Source organism: Sturnus vulgaris, chromosome 22 (genome assembly GCF_052056855.1).
Source record: "Sturnus vulgaris isolate bStuVul1 chromosome 22, bStuVul1.hap1, whole genome shotgun sequence".
Lineage (NCBI taxonomy): Eukaryota > Metazoa > Chordata > Aves > Passeriformes > Sturnidae > Sturnus > Sturnus vulgaris.
In genome coordinates, this window is record NC_142264.1 from 6,052,126 (window position 1) to 6,068,955 (window position 16,830).

At 47.8% G+C, this 16,830-nt stretch overlaps 1 protein-coding gene across 2 annotated transcripts in view; it reads right to left on the bottom strand.

The window, feature by feature from the left end:
• The window catches only part of COL27A1 (collagen type XXVII alpha 1 chain), a 141,635-nt gene that overhangs the window by 7,356 nt on the left and 117,449 nt on the right, over positions 1-16,830 (bottom strand). For both annotated transcript variants that reach the window (XM_088177441.1, XM_088177440.1), the window contains 13 exons: positions 14,629-14,682; positions 14,400-14,507; positions 12,966-13,019; positions 12,636-12,689; positions 8,234-8,290; positions 8,019-8,072; positions 7,058-7,111; positions 5,684-5,737; positions 4,153-4,206; positions 3,970-4,077; positions 3,509-3,616; positions 1,956-2,063; positions 193-246 (listed from right to left, as the gene is read on the bottom strand). In XM_088177441.1, the coding sequence (XP_088033567.1) occupies positions 193-246; positions 1,956-2,063; positions 3,509-3,616; positions 3,970-4,077; positions 4,153-4,206; positions 5,684-5,737; positions 7,058-7,111; positions 8,019-8,072; positions 8,234-8,290; positions 12,636-12,689; positions 12,966-13,019; positions 14,400-14,507; positions 14,629-14,682 (921 nt within the window). The remainder of the gene's footprint in view (positions 1-192; positions 247-1,955; positions 2,064-3,508; positions 3,617-3,969; positions 4,078-4,152; positions 4,207-5,683; positions 5,738-7,057; positions 7,112-8,018; positions 8,073-8,233; positions 8,291-12,635; positions 12,690-12,965; positions 13,020-14,399; positions 14,508-14,628; positions 14,683-16,830) is intronic.

The window sequence follows — 16,830 nt, forward strand, 5'->3', positions numbered from 1 at the left end:
CAGCCCTTTTCCTCCAACAAAGCATGTGTAAGCATACATTTAACAAATGAAGATTCATAAACTAAAGAAAGTTGGGATCAAAATTCAATTTCCATAGTTTCTGCAGAGCTGCTAGCAATGCAACAAGTGTGGCATTACCTGTTCCCAGTAAAGTGAGACTAGAAAACCAAATGGTCACCAGCAACCTCTCACCTTTGGCCCAAAGAGTCCTGCAATGCCTGGAAATCCTGCCTCGCCAAAATCCCCCTGCAGTGAGAGCCAAGACAAACAAGAACAAAGGACAACAGTAAATTCACACTGGTGGCTGGAGATGTCACTCAGAGATGCACCAAGAGTTCAGCAGCTCCAGAGAAAGAGAATTCTGTGAGTATCCCTCAGTCTAAGCAGGACTGATGAGAAGAATGAAAAAAGCTGGAGGAGGAACTACGCAAACATCATGCCCTGATCATCCCTGCACAAACTCGATCCCTTAGGTCTCATCAATGCCACTTTTTGCCCCCAGATTGGGAGGCAAACCTGCACTATTCCCAGCAGATATTCCTCTGGCTTGGCCCAGCAGAAGCAGGATGCAAAGCATCTACTCTGAGATTGATCTTGGAATTTCATGCTGCAAAATAACAGCCTCAAAGTTCTTTCAAACAAGCTCCTCTTTTATTTCTAATACAAACTGGACTGATTTATTAATTCAAACTGTAATTTTAAACTGTGCTCATTCAAGCTGTTAAAAAAGTGCATGTTCCTACAACACAACCTCCCACTCAAGCCCAGGAAAACCATGCATATCTCCTAATTCTTTTCCTATTCAACTCTGCAGGGATTTTTTCCTCAATTTTGTAAGAAAAATAATAATAAAATAGTTGAAAAACCATCAAGTTTGAATCAGCACATAGCATGTACTCTGAGAATAAAAAACCCACCCCGGGTAGCATGTCCTTATGTAAACATCCTCCCTTCACCATGTTTGAGATGATCATCCTTTGATATTTCTGGGCTTCTCAGATGTCAAAATTCAAGATGATTCAACGTTTTTTTTTTTTAAAAAAAAGGGTCAGAAACCTTCACCAGATGATTCTTCTCCAGCGTTAGGAACACCAGAGACAGATAAAGCTTGTTTGGCCTTTTGGCAGGACTGTGTCACCCATTCTGACTGTGCTTTTTGGGGTGTGTTACAATGGCTTGTTCACTCAGCTGTGAATGACCCAAGTGATGGGGCTCCCCCCCTTTTTTGCATGGTTGTTCCAGCATCAGCCTAGAAACCTCACTGTTAGGAAGCTTTCCCTTGGAAAAGGCCATGACAGTGAGAAACTGCTTGGCAAGGTTGGGCTTGGTTGGACTTGGTGTGTAAGAAACTTTCCAAGGATACAAATTGATTTAACTGCCCATTTCTGGGTCCTGGAAAGAAGAATTAGCACTAACAGGGACTAAGGTGTTCCCTGCATTAGAAGAATCAACCAAGCTTTCTTTCTACAGGAATTTCAGGCAAAAGCACGTGGGAAGTCAGAAGGGTTTAAATGTCCCTTTGGCTGACACGATTCCATGACATGGCCACTGGTCCTGCAGCAAATCAGGCAGCTGACAATATGGGGCAAAGAAATGTGTCACTTGTGCCACAGAGACAAAATAACCTGTGAGATTGATCTATGATCAATGACAAAATGATGTATGGTGGTGTTGGTTACTACCTTTCAGCTTGAAGACTGTTAGCAAGAGGTTTTATATCAAATAGCCGATTTATATAAAATAGCCAATGCGTTTTAGTTGAGGTGGTTTGGGTTCATTCCGTGCCTTGTTTCATCTCAGTGCTGATCTCTCTCCCAGAATCATGCTGAATCCGGATAAGGGCTCCCCTGTAAAGCCCCTCCCGGGGACCACCCTGCTGTCCAAGGCTGTGGATCCGCACCCTCTCCTGCAGGAGGAGCCTGGGGTCAGCTCTGCTCAGCTCCATCCCCACTAACCGGCTGTCCTTTGGCTCCTGGGTCACCAGGGCTCCCTGGAATGCCTGTTCCTCCCGGTGATCCTCGCTTCCCTGTTTGGCCAGTCTGTCCAGGCAATCCTCTTTCACCCTAAAAATAACAGAATTCAAGTAATTCCAAAGGACAGGAGCTAAATATAACAGCACTCAGCTGAAATAGCCATAGATGGAAGATGGAGAAGATGGCTCGTTGGAATAAGGAATGTGGTTCCATCAGGGGATGCCCCAGGTCTGCTAGGGCAGCTTGTTCAGGATGCACGGGGTGAGACCCAGGTGGGCACGGCTGTGTCCCCTCCTGGGCTGCCCACAGGGCAGGAGCCTCAGCAGAGCTCTCCCACCTGCACGGGGTAGGGAGAGAAAGGGCAACAAATGTCTTCTCTTTGCATTTCCTACGTTCTTCATCCTGCCCTGCAACTTCCCACAATCTCTTCCCCCAGCAGGCTGGCAATTGATGATTAATTCATGGAAAATGCTGAAGGCATGCCAAGAGCAGGACTTCAACCCAGAGGCTGCAAAGCCAACATTTCCCCTGTGTTAACTCTACAGCTTCAATCCAGAGAGGACCTTCAGCCACCAGCACCACGCTTTGCTCCCTCCCTTCCCCTTGCCAAGCCCCAGGAGCAGCACAAGCTCCAGCTACTCAGCCTGGGGCGGGCTGGGAGAGAGGAGCAAAGGCAGGGAGAGCCTGGGATGGTGGAACAGCCGGAAAAGGGGCAACAAATTCCCCTGGAGGCAGGGTGTGAGTGTGTGACAAGGACCCAGTGTCAGTCACCTCCTGTTGTACTGCCCAAGGCAGCTGGAGGGCAGCAAGTGACAGATTAAGGGTGATGTGCTATGGAGCCCTAATTTAAATCAGATCCCAGAGCCTCTCCAAACCCAGCTGGAGTCTTCCTATTTACAGAGTCTTCCTATGAATGACTGAGTTGCTGTGGGTCCAGTTTAGAACCTGTGGTGAGCCTGGATCAGGGCAAGGACCAGGAAGAAACGCCAAGGTCACAAAAGCAGCCTGTTCCAGCTTCCACCCAGCATGATGGCCAAGCCCGTACTGGCTCCAGTCGTTCTTACCCAGTAAATATGCTAAAAACCAAGCAGTACAAATTTCCCTCCAGCAGTTCAGGTCTTGCAGAGCAGCTAGAACACCTGAATCATGGAGATATCCATTCTGGACATCCTGCAAGTGGGCTGCAGCAGCTCCTCTGCAACTTCTCCATGTTTTTTCTAGCCAGGTTTCTAATGATAAAAGACTCAAGTGTTTGTAGTGTGAGCATGTGTGTCTGCAGGCTCCTGAGCTCCTTTGGTAAAGGAGGAAAGGTCTCTGGGACATTCCTCATGTGTACATGAGGAAAATGGATGGATGGATGGATGGATGGATGGATGGATGGATGGATGGATGGAAAGATCTGCAGAGCCTCTAGCTAAATGAAAGATGGCAGCAGGAACTGAGATTATATTAGACCTTGGAGAGTTCAAGCTCAGAGGCATCAGTCTCACAGACTGGATCACTCACAGCAGCATCTTAGGGAGTCAGAAACTCACCTTGAATCCTGGTGGTCCCTGGGCCCCTGGGAGTCCTGGCACGCCGGGGTTCCCTCTCTTGCCTGCCATCCCTGTCACACCTTCCTCCCCATCGTCACCCTGCTCTCCCTGGAAAAGAAACACACAAGAGGTTATGAAACAAACCCCTTTCCCCTTCTGCACGGCTTCTGGGAGGACAGGGGAGTGGTGATTCTGCCCTCAGCAAGAGGGGATAGGTTTGCAGGGGTGGACAGAGTCCTGTGCATGTGAGTGCCAGGCTACAAACCCCTCTTTATTTACAGACCTGGGCATGCACAGGCAGCTGCTGCCTCTGTGTGCAACTTGAAGAAGAGCCACTCTGGGTACATGTAAACTGGAATATCCATAGCTGGATCACATAATGTGTCCTGTGCTACCTTTCAGTTTCCCAGCTCCAAAGCTGTGTTTGCTGCTGATGCCACAAGGCTGCAGCTGAAGCTTACCAGAATCCCAGGCACGCCATCCTTCCCAGGCACTCCATCCACTCCAGGAGCACCCTCTTGACCCTGCCTTCCCACGACTCCTCGAGGACCTGGTAGCCCAAGGATACCCTAAAATCACAAAGGTATTAGAGAAGGAGCTCCCAGACAGCATTTACTGAGGCAGAAAACTGGATTTTCACCTACCGGTGTGCCTCTGCTCCCTGCACTGCCCTGTGCTCCTTGCTTTCCTTTTTGACCCTGCAAGTAAAAAAAAGAAAGACATCTAAAATTGCAGCAGTTCTAGCACAGCTCCACTTGGGACTGTGACTTCAGGGTGTGCTTTTGGATAATGACTGGAAAGAGTTTTATAAAAGGGAGATTTATAAAGTCAGTTGCTCCAGTACTGGGGAATGAACTGCTATTTGGTTTTATTACAAGTGACTCTTCGTATGTCTTGAGAGTTCTAGGGCAGGAATGAATAGCTAGAAGGCAAGGACCTGCATTTTTCCTAATACAGAGCAGATGAGGACAAATAAAACAGGATGAACTCGAGGGAGGACTTGGTACACTGGCAAACATTAGAACAAGATGCTAAAAACCTGAGTCCTCCATCAGTTCATTGACAGCAAACCCAGGACCCAGTGAGTCCTCTGAGGGTGTTCAGGGGGGTTTCTCTCTGAGAAGTAACTCTATTTTGGAAAGCTAATGGAAATTAAAAAGTGTGTCTTCTGTCTGAAACTTGCAATGCTGCTTTGTGAATAAAGGCAGAAAAGAAATACTCCTGAGGTTTATTAGCTGTAAAAAGGATTAATTTGTGCAGAATGAATGGAAAACTCAGCCTCATCACCTTCACTAGGGCTCTCTTAGTGAGGTCATGTACTAAAGCACTTTTACATTGAAGAACTCATTTTCTGTGCATTGTTTCTCCATCTGCAGAGGACCAGGCTGGCCAGCTACATAAAAGAAATATTCCTAGGGGTGCTTCCCCTGCTGTTCATTAGACCCAAAGGCAGTTCTAGATTGTCCATCAACGGGCAGAATTAATTTATCTTATCACCTTGTACACTTCTTGCCAAGAATACCTAAAGCTATCTTCTGGCATTACCCCCAACAGGGTCAGATTAAAAACCCTAACATCTGCCAAGAGAGAGCAGGAATTTGCTGAGTATTGAGGTCACATACTTAGGTTTTAGCAAATAAGGTCCCTGGTCTGTGAGAATAATTAGCAAGCTGTCATTACAGCCAGATGTGGAGGTAGGAGTAGGTGTGAAGTGCCCCAGTGAACCCTGAAGGACCCATGTGTGCAGGTTTTCTTGCTCAATAAGGACAAGAAGTTAGAGGGATTGTTCCAGGAAACAATTCCATGGATCAATGGACTCCAAACCCAGAAGGTTTCAAGCCAGAAAAGTTTCTGGTTCAAATGAAAGGGAAAGACTTGCCTGGCTCAGCCCTCCTTGGGGATGGAGGAGCCAGCCCTGGCTGGAGACAGCACAAACAGGGCATGGGGGAGACACAACCATGGCAGGGACTAAAGACCTGCCCAAGAGTTACCCATCACGCTGGAGCTAAAACTGTCTTGGTCTTCTCCAGCTCCACAAAGCCAACAAACCACTGGGCTTGGACACCAAAATGTTTATTTACAGCCCTCCCACAAGGATCTCCACAGCCTTCCAAGGCATAGACCATAGGCAAAAATCCCATATGCTGGGCATAAATCCACCCTGCTGAAACCTACCACATCACCTTTGGATCCCTTTGCTCCTGGCTTGCCTGGTGATCCAGGATCCCCCTACAAAACATAAACAAGAAAAATCTGCTTAAAATTCTCTTCTGGCAGTACCTTGCATGAAGTACAAAGAACAGCATTTTTTGTGCCCTAATAATGCTGACTGTATGGAAACAATTCAGGGAAACTGCCTGAACTCAGAGAGGCCCCTGGGGAAAAAGGAGCAAGGAACTGTCTCCAGAGAGCATTTAAAAGGGTGTCGATTGGAGAAGAAGCAACTCTGCCCCTCACTTGGGTGGTGCCTGTTCTTGTGGAAATCATTCACCAAATTCCAGATGGTGCCTGGAGAGCAGTGCTGGAAGTGGGCAGGAGGGAGCCTTGTGCAGAACGAGCAGTTCACACAGTGCCTGCTGGCACCACCTCCCTTTTGCTCACTGCAGCCCTTGCCTTGGTTTCACCTGGGGGTCAGGTAGTAAAGCAGAGAGGGTATTTCACTGCTCTCTTCCCCATCCCAGCCTTTTCTCCTGGATGGCCAGGTTGGGTTTTTGGTCTTTGTTTGTGTTAGTGGCAATTTCTGCACTAACATCAAATAAATGGTAAGGAAGGACTCACTGCACAGGTCTCCTTTTTCAGCTTGTTTTTGAGCCACATTTCTAATGGATGTTTACTAAAGACACTCCAAAGTTCCTGCTTCCATCTGAATCATTTGAGGGGCTACCAACCTCCAAATAAACTACATCCACTAGGGAATGCAGCAGCTCTACTCATTTCTGGGCCATATAACAGAGCACTACCATTTTAATCCCAAAAATGGAATCTGTTGTTCTTCCCAGCATCCTTACAAAGAGTGGGAATTGATTCAACTTTATTTCCCAATATGAACTACATTTAATGTGCTGCTGCACTCACAGTTGCAATAGTCACATATAAAGATCAGATGCTACTGTATATAACAAGGGAATGAAAAGTCCTTCCCTTGAGTTTGGATTTAATTTAGTCTTTCACTAGTTTGAGAGGAAACAACTTGCAAGTAGAATAATATGGTCTCACCTCACACTGGACCAGCAGCACATCAAATGGATCATTTCCAAGCAGACCCTTCCAGTGTCATTGTCATCTCCCTCCACCCATCTCCTAGGATTTCCAGTCTCTCATGGACCATTCAGAAAGGATGGTTTTGGAAGCAGGCACTGGGACTGCTCTCTGTTTTGTCACCCATTCATTTGTCTCAAATGTGGCTCAAAATGCCCATTCCTTAGGCCTGGCTGATGGAAATGCCCACATTTCACAGCTCACCACACACTCCTACTGCAGCCCTTCCCACCTCCCTGTTTTTCCTTTGCCTGGGGCATTGGGTACCTTGAATAAAGCAGCATCTCTTACCGGTAAGCCTTGCTGCCCAGGTTTCCCTCTTTCTCCATCAAGCCCTTCCTGCCCCTTAAATAAAAAACAGAGAGGGAACATGTCTTTGTTCTTTCGTGGCAATGAGAAAGAAAAATGAATGTAACATGATTTAAGGGGCAGAAGAAGACACGTGTCTGCATTCTTCTGATACAGAAATGCTGAAGTTGTGGGTACTGCCCATGCTCCTGTGGATATACTTTGGAAAAAGGAGCTGCTCATCACCAGCTGAGCAGAAAAGGTGATCTAGTGCATCCCAAAATACACACAGCACTAATGGAAGTGAACAGCTGGAGACATCTGTCCCAGAAAATAGGGCACCAGCACTGCTACTCTGATTAATTCAAAATCTTCTATAAATTACTGTAATGGGTCACTCTGACCAGGTGCTTTTGAATGGAGGTAACACTTAGTTCATGGAGCCTTTGCAGATCAGCCCCAATCAGCTGAAAATGTCCTGCAAAGAGGGCATAAGGAGCACAGCAGGATAATTCATAGCCCTGGCTTTGCTTTTAAGAGAAAGCTTGCAAAGATTTTGGAAGTCTCCAAATCTTAAAGTTCACAGTTCTTCCCATGGAAGAATCTACAGCCACGGGCACATCAGTCTTGAAATTTGTCCAGCACTGCTTGCACACACAGCTCATCTAGGATGTCTCCTTGATACTGACAGAGACCTGTGCTCAAACGGTCCTGCTCATTCTTTAGCCTCACTCACTCAGGCAGGTGCAGGGCAGGGTGAGGTGCTGACTTTTGTTGCCTTCAGCAATGATTTCACTGCTTTAGGTAAAGGTAACTGAATTGTTCCTTGTCTGAATCACAGCTGTGTGCAGCAGCTGACCAGGGATCACAGCAGGTTATGAACTGGGACTGCTGGGCTGATGTGGATGGGGAGCACTTCCCCAAGGCAAACATTTTTGAATCATGCATTTGGAATAAGACTCACAGGATAACCAGTGTCTCCAGGCTCCCCTCGGTCACCTCTGTCACCAACAGGGCCCTACAAGAGCACAACAGAGACTTGAGGTGGATGTAAACAAGCTGTCATCTGCATTAGCTCAATGGCTGGTGCATGTTCTACAAGTAAGGCAGCAACCCAATTAATCCACTCAAAAAAAAAATCCCTCCAGGATTGACTAGAGAAAGGATTTAACATCTTACTCTGTCTCCAGGTGGTCCCTGTGGGCCTTCTCCCTTCCCGTCATCACCTTGTTGTCCCTATGAATAAAATGTTAGTATTAATATAAACAGCAGATTTTAGAGCAGATGCTTCTGTTCAGACCCAATCCAGTCCTTCCATATCACGGGAAGTCAAAGCCTCTGTTGAATTTACTCCCTCTTCATCCAAGGAAAGACTAAACAATTTTTTTTGTTGTTTGTTTCACTGACTCTTCTCATTGCTTTCCTGATTTCTGGTGGTTGTTTTTGCCTGGTCTAACTCTCCTCCTCAAGTAACCAGGTGCAAAGGGTTATTTTCAACAATTCCTGAAACTAAGCAAGCAGGATGTAATTACGACAATATGGGAAATAGCTCTCTGCCTCTGAATTTTACTGCTGACAGTTCAACCAAACTCTTTAATCAAGCATTTCCCCGCCCTCGTTGAGGCTGTCTGGGCTGTCGTGGGAGCACGGGTGGTCTGCATGGGCTCCTTGGTTGTGTGCCACCATTGTGGGCTTGTGTCACCATCAGCCAGGTGACACAGCCCCTTACACACTCCTCTCCTCGCAGGGATGCTCCCCAGCACGAGCTGAGAGCTCAGGCTTGGCTGGCAGATAACATCACCCGGCTCATTTACCACTGAGGTCTCTCCAAAACATCCACAGAGACATCCCTTAAGACTTAACAGAGACACTAGCCTTTTAAATTCTGTTGTGAAAGTCACTCAGGGTCACGATGTCCTGTTTTCTCTGGAGCTGAGCTCAGAGATGGCTGTTTCTCTGCTCCCCATGGAAGAATGCTGCATTCCAGCTCCTCCCGTTTTTGACTACTCCATAGCAGTCTCTGGCACTTTGGCTCCTTCGGATGAACATGTCTCAGAGCTCCTTTGATGCAGTTTGAGGGGTTCTGGCACTCTGGAGCTGCTGTACAGGAGGTGCTTGGGTTCTCCAAGAACATCCAAATCTCCAAAGATTGCAGAGCCAAGTTTTCCAGATTTTGTGTAAATCTCACTGGTTGCACCAGCCCTTTCTGATGTATTTACAACTCTCTTTGACATTTTTTCTGGGCTACTCTCCTGTTGGAGTTGATAGTAAGGACACTTGGGAAATTTCTTGGTGAGCCTGCCTGCCTCTGAGAGAAACTTGGGTGGCAGAGGAGAGAGGAGGGGAAGCAAACCCTCTCTCTGCAGACTGTTTCCAGTGCTACTGAACTTGCTGCTGGAGGCCAGCAGCAAAATACCTGGCAACTGGTTTGCTTTCTAGCCACTATCTAAGGAATGTTGACTAGAAGGGAAACAAAGCCACCATTTCTCAACTCTCAGGGAAAAAAAATTCATCCCAGTGTGTCTGTTACTATGCAGAAGTATTGGCACTGATTGCTTCTTCCCAAGCAGGATGTGCACACCTTTGCCATTTGGGAGCTGAGTGTGATGAACTCAGAGGAAGCTTGTAGTTCTGGGGACCCTTGAAGAGCATCAGCTCAGACTTTGTCCCCATTGTGGCTTTGTTTCCCCAAACAAAGGGGCTAATCCCCACCTTGTTCTCTGTCTCCTGCCTGAGAAAATCCTGCAGCTTGGTCAGCTCTAGGACTGTGAAACCGAGCTCCTCCAGAGCTTCCTGGTGCCTCAGCTGCTTGAGAGAGAGATGAAAGGTCTGTGCTAATTCTTCAGAAAGTTGCAGTGAAAAAAGTTAGAGTAAAGGGCAGCAAAGTAAACATGTTAGGATACAAATGGAAAATGCATGGAGAATAAGGGAAGGCTTGTTGTTGTTGGCTCCTATCCCAAAGTGAGATACACCAGTTTGTAATTTTTAAAAGGATCCCATCTGGACTGCTTTAAGCAGCTGCCAAGAGCAGGCGTCTGCTCTGAGCAAGGCCTCTTTGAGGAGCTGCAAATGTATGAAATGTGGTGGAGTAGCTGGCTGGGATGGCACAAGGGAGCAGGATTCCACAGCAGAGCCTCTCACCAAACTGCTTTCTTCTCTGGAAAAGGGAAGACCTTCCCTGCCATTAGATCCTCCTCCTTCAGCACAGCTCCACTCTCAACGTTACTTAAAGCTCACAGAGTACTCAGGGTCCCATTTCCATTTTCTCTTTATGTCTCACTTTCAGGCTCCCATTTTTTGTGTTCACACGCTTGTGAGAGGTTACAGATGTCTGCAGGGAAGGAATTTGTCTCTCCTCAGGCTGGGATCCAGGCAGCTCTTAGGAGATGAGGGAGGCTGGATAGGAAAACTTAGAAACAAGATTTTGTGGAGCACCTGGATGCTGCAGGAAGTGGTGCTGGAGGCTCAGTACATGATTTTGTGCTCTCCTGGTTCAGCATCTCCTCCTTCTGCTCCCCAGCAAGGTGTCAGCCTTGGCCACTGGCCTTCCAGGAGAACATGAGTGAGGAGATCCAGCTGTCATTAGCAGAGCTGACTGCTCCTAGCAGGGTGCATTGGACGCTTTGGTGGCTTCACCAGGCTTCAGCTTGGACACTTCATGCAGAATTAATTTATCAGAACACTGATGTGCTCTTTTGACACCAGATCCACTCAGGGAGTGCTCTTCTAGTGTCCTTTTGCAGAGCAACATGTTGTTGATGAAGGGCAAAATGCTCCACTGAGCTCTTCAGATGAATAATTTGGGGATCATTTGCTACTGAAATTATGAGAGCTTTCAAGATGGCAACTTTAAATGTTTTCAAATAAAACTACAGCTGCAATTTAAGCAATAGACACACACATCTGCACATCTCAATGGCTGCAGGGTCAATGGCTGACCTTGCTTTTGCTGGTCATGACCCACAACCTTTTCCAGGATGCTCAAGATTCAACAGTAGAATTATAAGAAACCTCTGGGGCAGGTTCTGAGCTGACAGTGTGTCTGGTCATGAGCTCTCACATCATCCTGGGCTGGTTGTGCTTGTCTAACTCTTGCCAGGAAGTTCAGCAAGGCAGCAATGGAGATAGGGAGCAGCAGGAACATCACCAGCTGTTCCTCCATGGATGTGTTTCAGCAGCAGGAAATGAGAGAAAAAGCACAATGACCATTGTTCACCCCCAAAGCAAAGTGTCTGGGATGTGTCAATGTCTTAGTGGAACACAACAGCTTGCCCTGCCCCAGTGGTTCCTGTGTTCATGGGCAATCTCCAGGCAGAGCACGGTGTGAACAGGGTATCCTGACACCAGGAGCCTGAGCTGAAGGGATCCATTCAAAGCCCCAGCAAGGGCAAGTTCCTTATAAACTCATTTTATAAGTGATGAAGTTCCTGCCTGCACTACAGCTGACCTCCCACCTGTGTGCAGAGGCAAAGCTGAATGCTGTCTTTGTGATGAGGAGTAGAAAATGAGCAGAAAGAGTTTATGCATCTCTCCTCTTCATGGGGACCTCAGGACTGACCAGTCCTCATCACCTCCCCTTCCCACACCAAGGGAGAATCAAAGAATGGTTTGGGTTGAAAGGGACCTTAAAACTCATCTCATTCCACTCCTTGCCATGGGCAGGGACACCTCCCACCACACCAGACTGCCCCAAGCCCTGTCCAGCCTGGCCTTGGACACTTCCAGGGATGAGGCAGTCCAGACTTGTGCCAGTGCTTTACCATCCCCTGAGTACAGAACTTCCTGACATCTAACCAAAATCTTTACACTCTTGTTTTACAAGCATCCCCTCTTGTCCTATCACTGTGTCCATTAAAGGAAGCTGCTCCCCTCTTTAGAAAGTCCCTTTAAGTACTGGGAGGTCACAATGAGCTCTCCCCAGAGCCTTCTGCACAGAGATCTCAGGAAGAAGGGAGCATGGCTGAGGAAGGCATGTGAAGGACACCATCAGCCCTGGGAGCGCCAAGAGGAGCCGACAGGAAACCATTAAAGGGTGAGTCACTGCTCCAGCCTGAACTGGTTATGGCTCTGCTGACTCAGCAAAAGGGGGAAAGCACCAGGGAAAAGCCACCGTGGAAAGAGGGCTCTGAGTCAGGGCAGCTGTTGAAAGGTGGGGCACAAGGAACATGGAGCAAGGGCCATGCAGAGGAGAGAGGCCAGCAGCTGAAGATCAGCTCGTTTGTGCAGGGAGTTATTCTGACCTGATCACAGAAAGCTACAAATCTGATTCCTTTTGTCTTGGGGATTGAGCTGAATTCCTGTGGATGCAGGAAAAACACATCCTCAGGGCTGGTGCTGGCTGGCTCAGCCTCTGGCACAAGGGCACATGGTGTCCGGGCAGCAGTGCTGGTGGCACGGGTGTCCTGGCACTGCCTGGAGAAGCAAGGCTGTAACTCTGAGGGGTCATGTAAGGGGCTGTGAGGTCCAACAAGCACCTCTGCCTCTGCCACAGGGTGAGGAGAGTGCAGATGCATGGGAGCTACAGCAGTGGGACAATCATCTCCTTCAAGGGGACATGACACAGCCAAACCCCTGAACTCACCTTTTCCCCCTTTGGCCCTGGTGGTCCAATTGGCCCTGGTGGTCCTGCATGTCCCTGTGGAGAGCAGACAGCAAGTGAGGAGGCAGGAGAGAGCTGTGGGACTGAAATCTGTGCCTGGGTCCCTGCCAGATCTCACAGCCCTGGGTGGTGCATGCCAGCTTTGGAGGGACAGACGGGCAGAGATGAACAAAATGCAGGTTGTGCAAATGGACACTTGACAAAGAACTAAACTCGGGATCAGAAATAAATCACAGTTAAAGAACAATTTGCATCCTGGAGGGGCAGCTTTAAGAACAGATAAAAGCTGAGAGATGAAAATAAAACCCTTACCTGGTAACCCTTTAGGCCTGGGTCCCCTTGAGCACCCATCCTTCCTGGAGCTCCCTGGAGAGCAAAGACACAGGGACTGAGAGCAGCCCATGGTGTTAGCACGAGAGGAGGATGCACTGGGCTGTGCAAAGCAAGGCTTGGCCCCACGTGGGAGTGTGGCCAGTCCTTCCCCTGGCCACCAGTGAGCTCTGCTGCAGCCTCCTGGTGGGCTTTTGCTTGGCTTTAACCTCTTACACATGGAGAGGGGTGCCAGGAGGCCGTTCTGTGCCTTTGCCAGCCTGCAGCAATAGATTCCCCACCTCACTCAGCTTTGCTGTCAGCAGTGGCTGCATTTGTGTGCTCTTCCTCTGCCCTCCTGCACATCTCTATATCCAAATTAGTGCTGTGCTAGGAAGTCCACTAGACTTCCACACACCAGAATCATGTCTTTAGCAGAGTGAACAAAAGGGTTTAAATCAGATCACCAGATTAAAGTGAGTCACAAAATTTCCATATAATCCCATTTAGCATGGAATAAAGCCCTTTCCACGAGACAGAGATGTGTCCACTCCAATAGACTGTTGCTCAGATATTGCTTTGCTTCCTTGTGAAATAATCCATGGAGGCTTTGCCAAAGACTATTAAGGGAGGATATATGGCGAGGCCATAATTTTTAGTGCAGGAAAACACTATCAGCAGAACCATCACTCCATCACTTGTTTGCTACTGTTCTGAAATATCACCCCTATTCCTAATTCATAAATAACTCCTGATTTTGCACTAAGTTCTATCAAATAGAGTGCAAGAAGTTTCCTAACCAGCCTGCAATGCACAAGAGGTACTTTTACATACCACTGCTGTCCTGATGCCTTTGTCTTTTGTGCCTAAAGCAGATTAACTTTCTCCCCTCTCTGCCATACTGTGGCTGCTCTCTCTGGAAGCCTCACCTTCAGTACCCAGCTCAAACCCTTTCCCATGCTATATTTCTTCTTGCTCTAAGTGTTTTAGATAAGTAGATCAAGAGTGGGTGTAGAAACAGGGCAGGAATCCAAGGCAGAGTTCCTTATAACAACACAGCTCGACTTGGAAGCAGCTCTTGCCATGAGTGTGCAGTCTCAAAGGGGAAGATCTTAGCAAAAAATAGCTTATCAGCTCACTCAGCTGAGGAAAAATCCCCAATATTTCAACAATATCAGCCTGTCTGGGGAGCTGTGAAGAACTGCCTCGATGCAACGTGAGCTGGGCTCACGGGGCACCAACCCAACCACCCCTATGCTCCCCTGTGCTGCTCAGAACATGGGTCAGGATGTGGTGGCCAATTAAACCCATCTAACAGCATTTCCCCTCAGTGCCCTGGAGCCTGTGCTGGGCTCTCTGCTCCATTCAGGCCCGTGCCCACCACTGCCAGCCAGGTTTCTCTGTGTTGAGTTCAACCATTTGCAGAGCTCTTCTCACCATCGGTCCCAGGGTACCTCGGGATCCTTTAGGGCCTTGGTTCCCCTTCGGCCCCTGCTTCCCTGGGGATCCCATCTCTCCAAGCTGCCCCTGGTAGCCTTTGCTGCCCTGCAGAGCAAAGGCACTGACATCAGTGTGGGACAAGACTTCTTCTGCAGGAAAACATCACAGATGAGTAAGGAAAGGGAGAGCCACAGGCTGTGATGTTATCAAAGACAGACATTCCTACCTTCTGGCCAGGCTTGCCCTTTTCCCCCTGTTTTCCTGGTTTCCCTTCTGGTCCCTGGAAGAGGGGAGAAAAAAAGGCTGTTGGAATGGGAAAGCAAAGAAGTCACATCCCAGCCACTGCCAAACCATTCCCCTAGCACACACAAACCTAAGAGCATCCTCACCCACCCATGGGGGCCAGGAGGTCGTGCAGGTCAAACCACAATCCACAGGTGCCACAGCTGGGGTATGGCTGAGTTTGGTCTTTAGCTGCTCCAACACATGGAGGAAAACTCATTGCTTAAAGGTGGAAAGATCTTTGTGATCAGGTGACTATTGGGCAACACAGCTGAAAGGTGATACTGTGATAATTTTGATGATGATGACTTTAAAATCACATATTGAAGACAGGTGGGTCACGGAAAATTGCCATCAGATGTGTCCCTGTGTCTCCAAGGGGGCAAAGGAAGGATCTCCAGAAGTGCACCCACCCAGCCTCTGCTACAGAATGGGCTGAAATGTGGAAAACACATTTACCCTGATTGCCACAAAAGGTTCCTCTGGCTCACACCTGAGCTGCCATCTCTGCACCACTACTCTACCAACAGCTGTATCCTTCATCAGCTTTGGCACTAAATTAGGTATCAACAGTTTTTATATAATTTTAGCACCCTACCAATAGAACCATTGATTCCTTATTTTTACTCTCCTTATTTTTATCTTGTGAAAACAGGCAGTGGTTTCATTCTCTATCCACCTACCATGCACAACCTCCTGCTCACAGTGAAAACCCCCCTCCCTCTATTTGTATTATTACTGCCACACACACAGAAGCCCCAATCTACTGATCAGGCTTCTGGAAAAGCAGTGGGATGCAAAACTTCATGTGGGTGCCATGGCAAGCAGAGACAGGAACGCTGAACTGCTTTCAGAACCCAGTGTGGGTGCAGAACCTGCTGCCCCTCCTTGTACCCACACCACAGAAATGTGCTATGATGAACAGCTAAATACAGCAGCCTCTCCTTAGGGACCCTAGGGAACTCATTTTTTCCAGTGTTTGACCCTGTTGGCTGCAAGGGAGACAGAATGTTTTGAATTTGACAGAAAGAAGCAAAAAGTATAACTGAGCAAAATAATTCATGCTTTTTTGGCAATTTTGACGAACTTTTCATCAGCATCTCCACACCAGCACCACATTTCTCCCTCTGCTCCCCTGCCTCCCAGCTAAGAAGGTATAATTTTCACCATGGTTGGTGTTGCAGTCTCAGATGAATAAAAGCAACTTATAAAGTGAGATGTATCGGGGGGTTTTCACTCTCATCTGAAACATGGGCCTCAGAAGTGCCTGCTCTGAACACAAAGGAGGAATTCAGACTTATTCCAGCCCTAAAGGATTGTGCCAGCTCACTTCCCCAGAGGGAATAGCTCCATTTTACCTAAGTCAAACATTTCAGGAGTCCACCTTGCCAACACCATTAGGCTTCACAAAGGACAGGTCCCTGCTGAGGAGCACATGAGCCTTGTTCTGTGTCTCTTCCATACTGCTCAGGGTTTTTTGTTTTTTGGTGCTATTTTTTTGCTGCCACTTTCCAAGAGATCACTTTTGGAACTACTTTCCCACAGATGCTGAGCAGCCACAGTAGATGATGGGTGCCAAGCCTCCAGCATCACCCACATGATTTACACTTTTGACAGGAGTACAGAGGAGTCCTCACTAATGAAAGCATCAGAAATGGCCAAACCCTTCCAGCTCTACAGCAGCTCACTGTGGGACCTGGTACTCAGCACCTGAAGCACAGTAATTCTGCAGCAGTGCCCTGGCACATTATGGCTTAAAAATTTGGAGAGAGAATAGTGGAATCACTCACAAAACTTTACTGTCAAAACAAGATGTGACTGAATAAAGAGACAACTGGGGTTGTTAATCACTTGCATAGTGTTTTTCCATCAGTCTCCCTGGACTGTGCTTCTTGGAAGAACAAGCAGTAGATGCTTCCTGCAGATGGGAGAAAGCCCATTTTAAGCTAGATCTGTTCCTAACCCAGTGATGGCCAAGCCCTTGGTCTTCTCCAGCAGAGTTGTTTTGCACACTCAGATGTGCTCCTGGAACTGCAGTGCTGTGGCAGCTCGTGAAACAAAGATTTCCATGCAAAGGTTCCATCCCCAGGCTGAGAACGTGTTATATTGTCTGTAAAAAATGCAGATTCCAATACACTGATGAGAC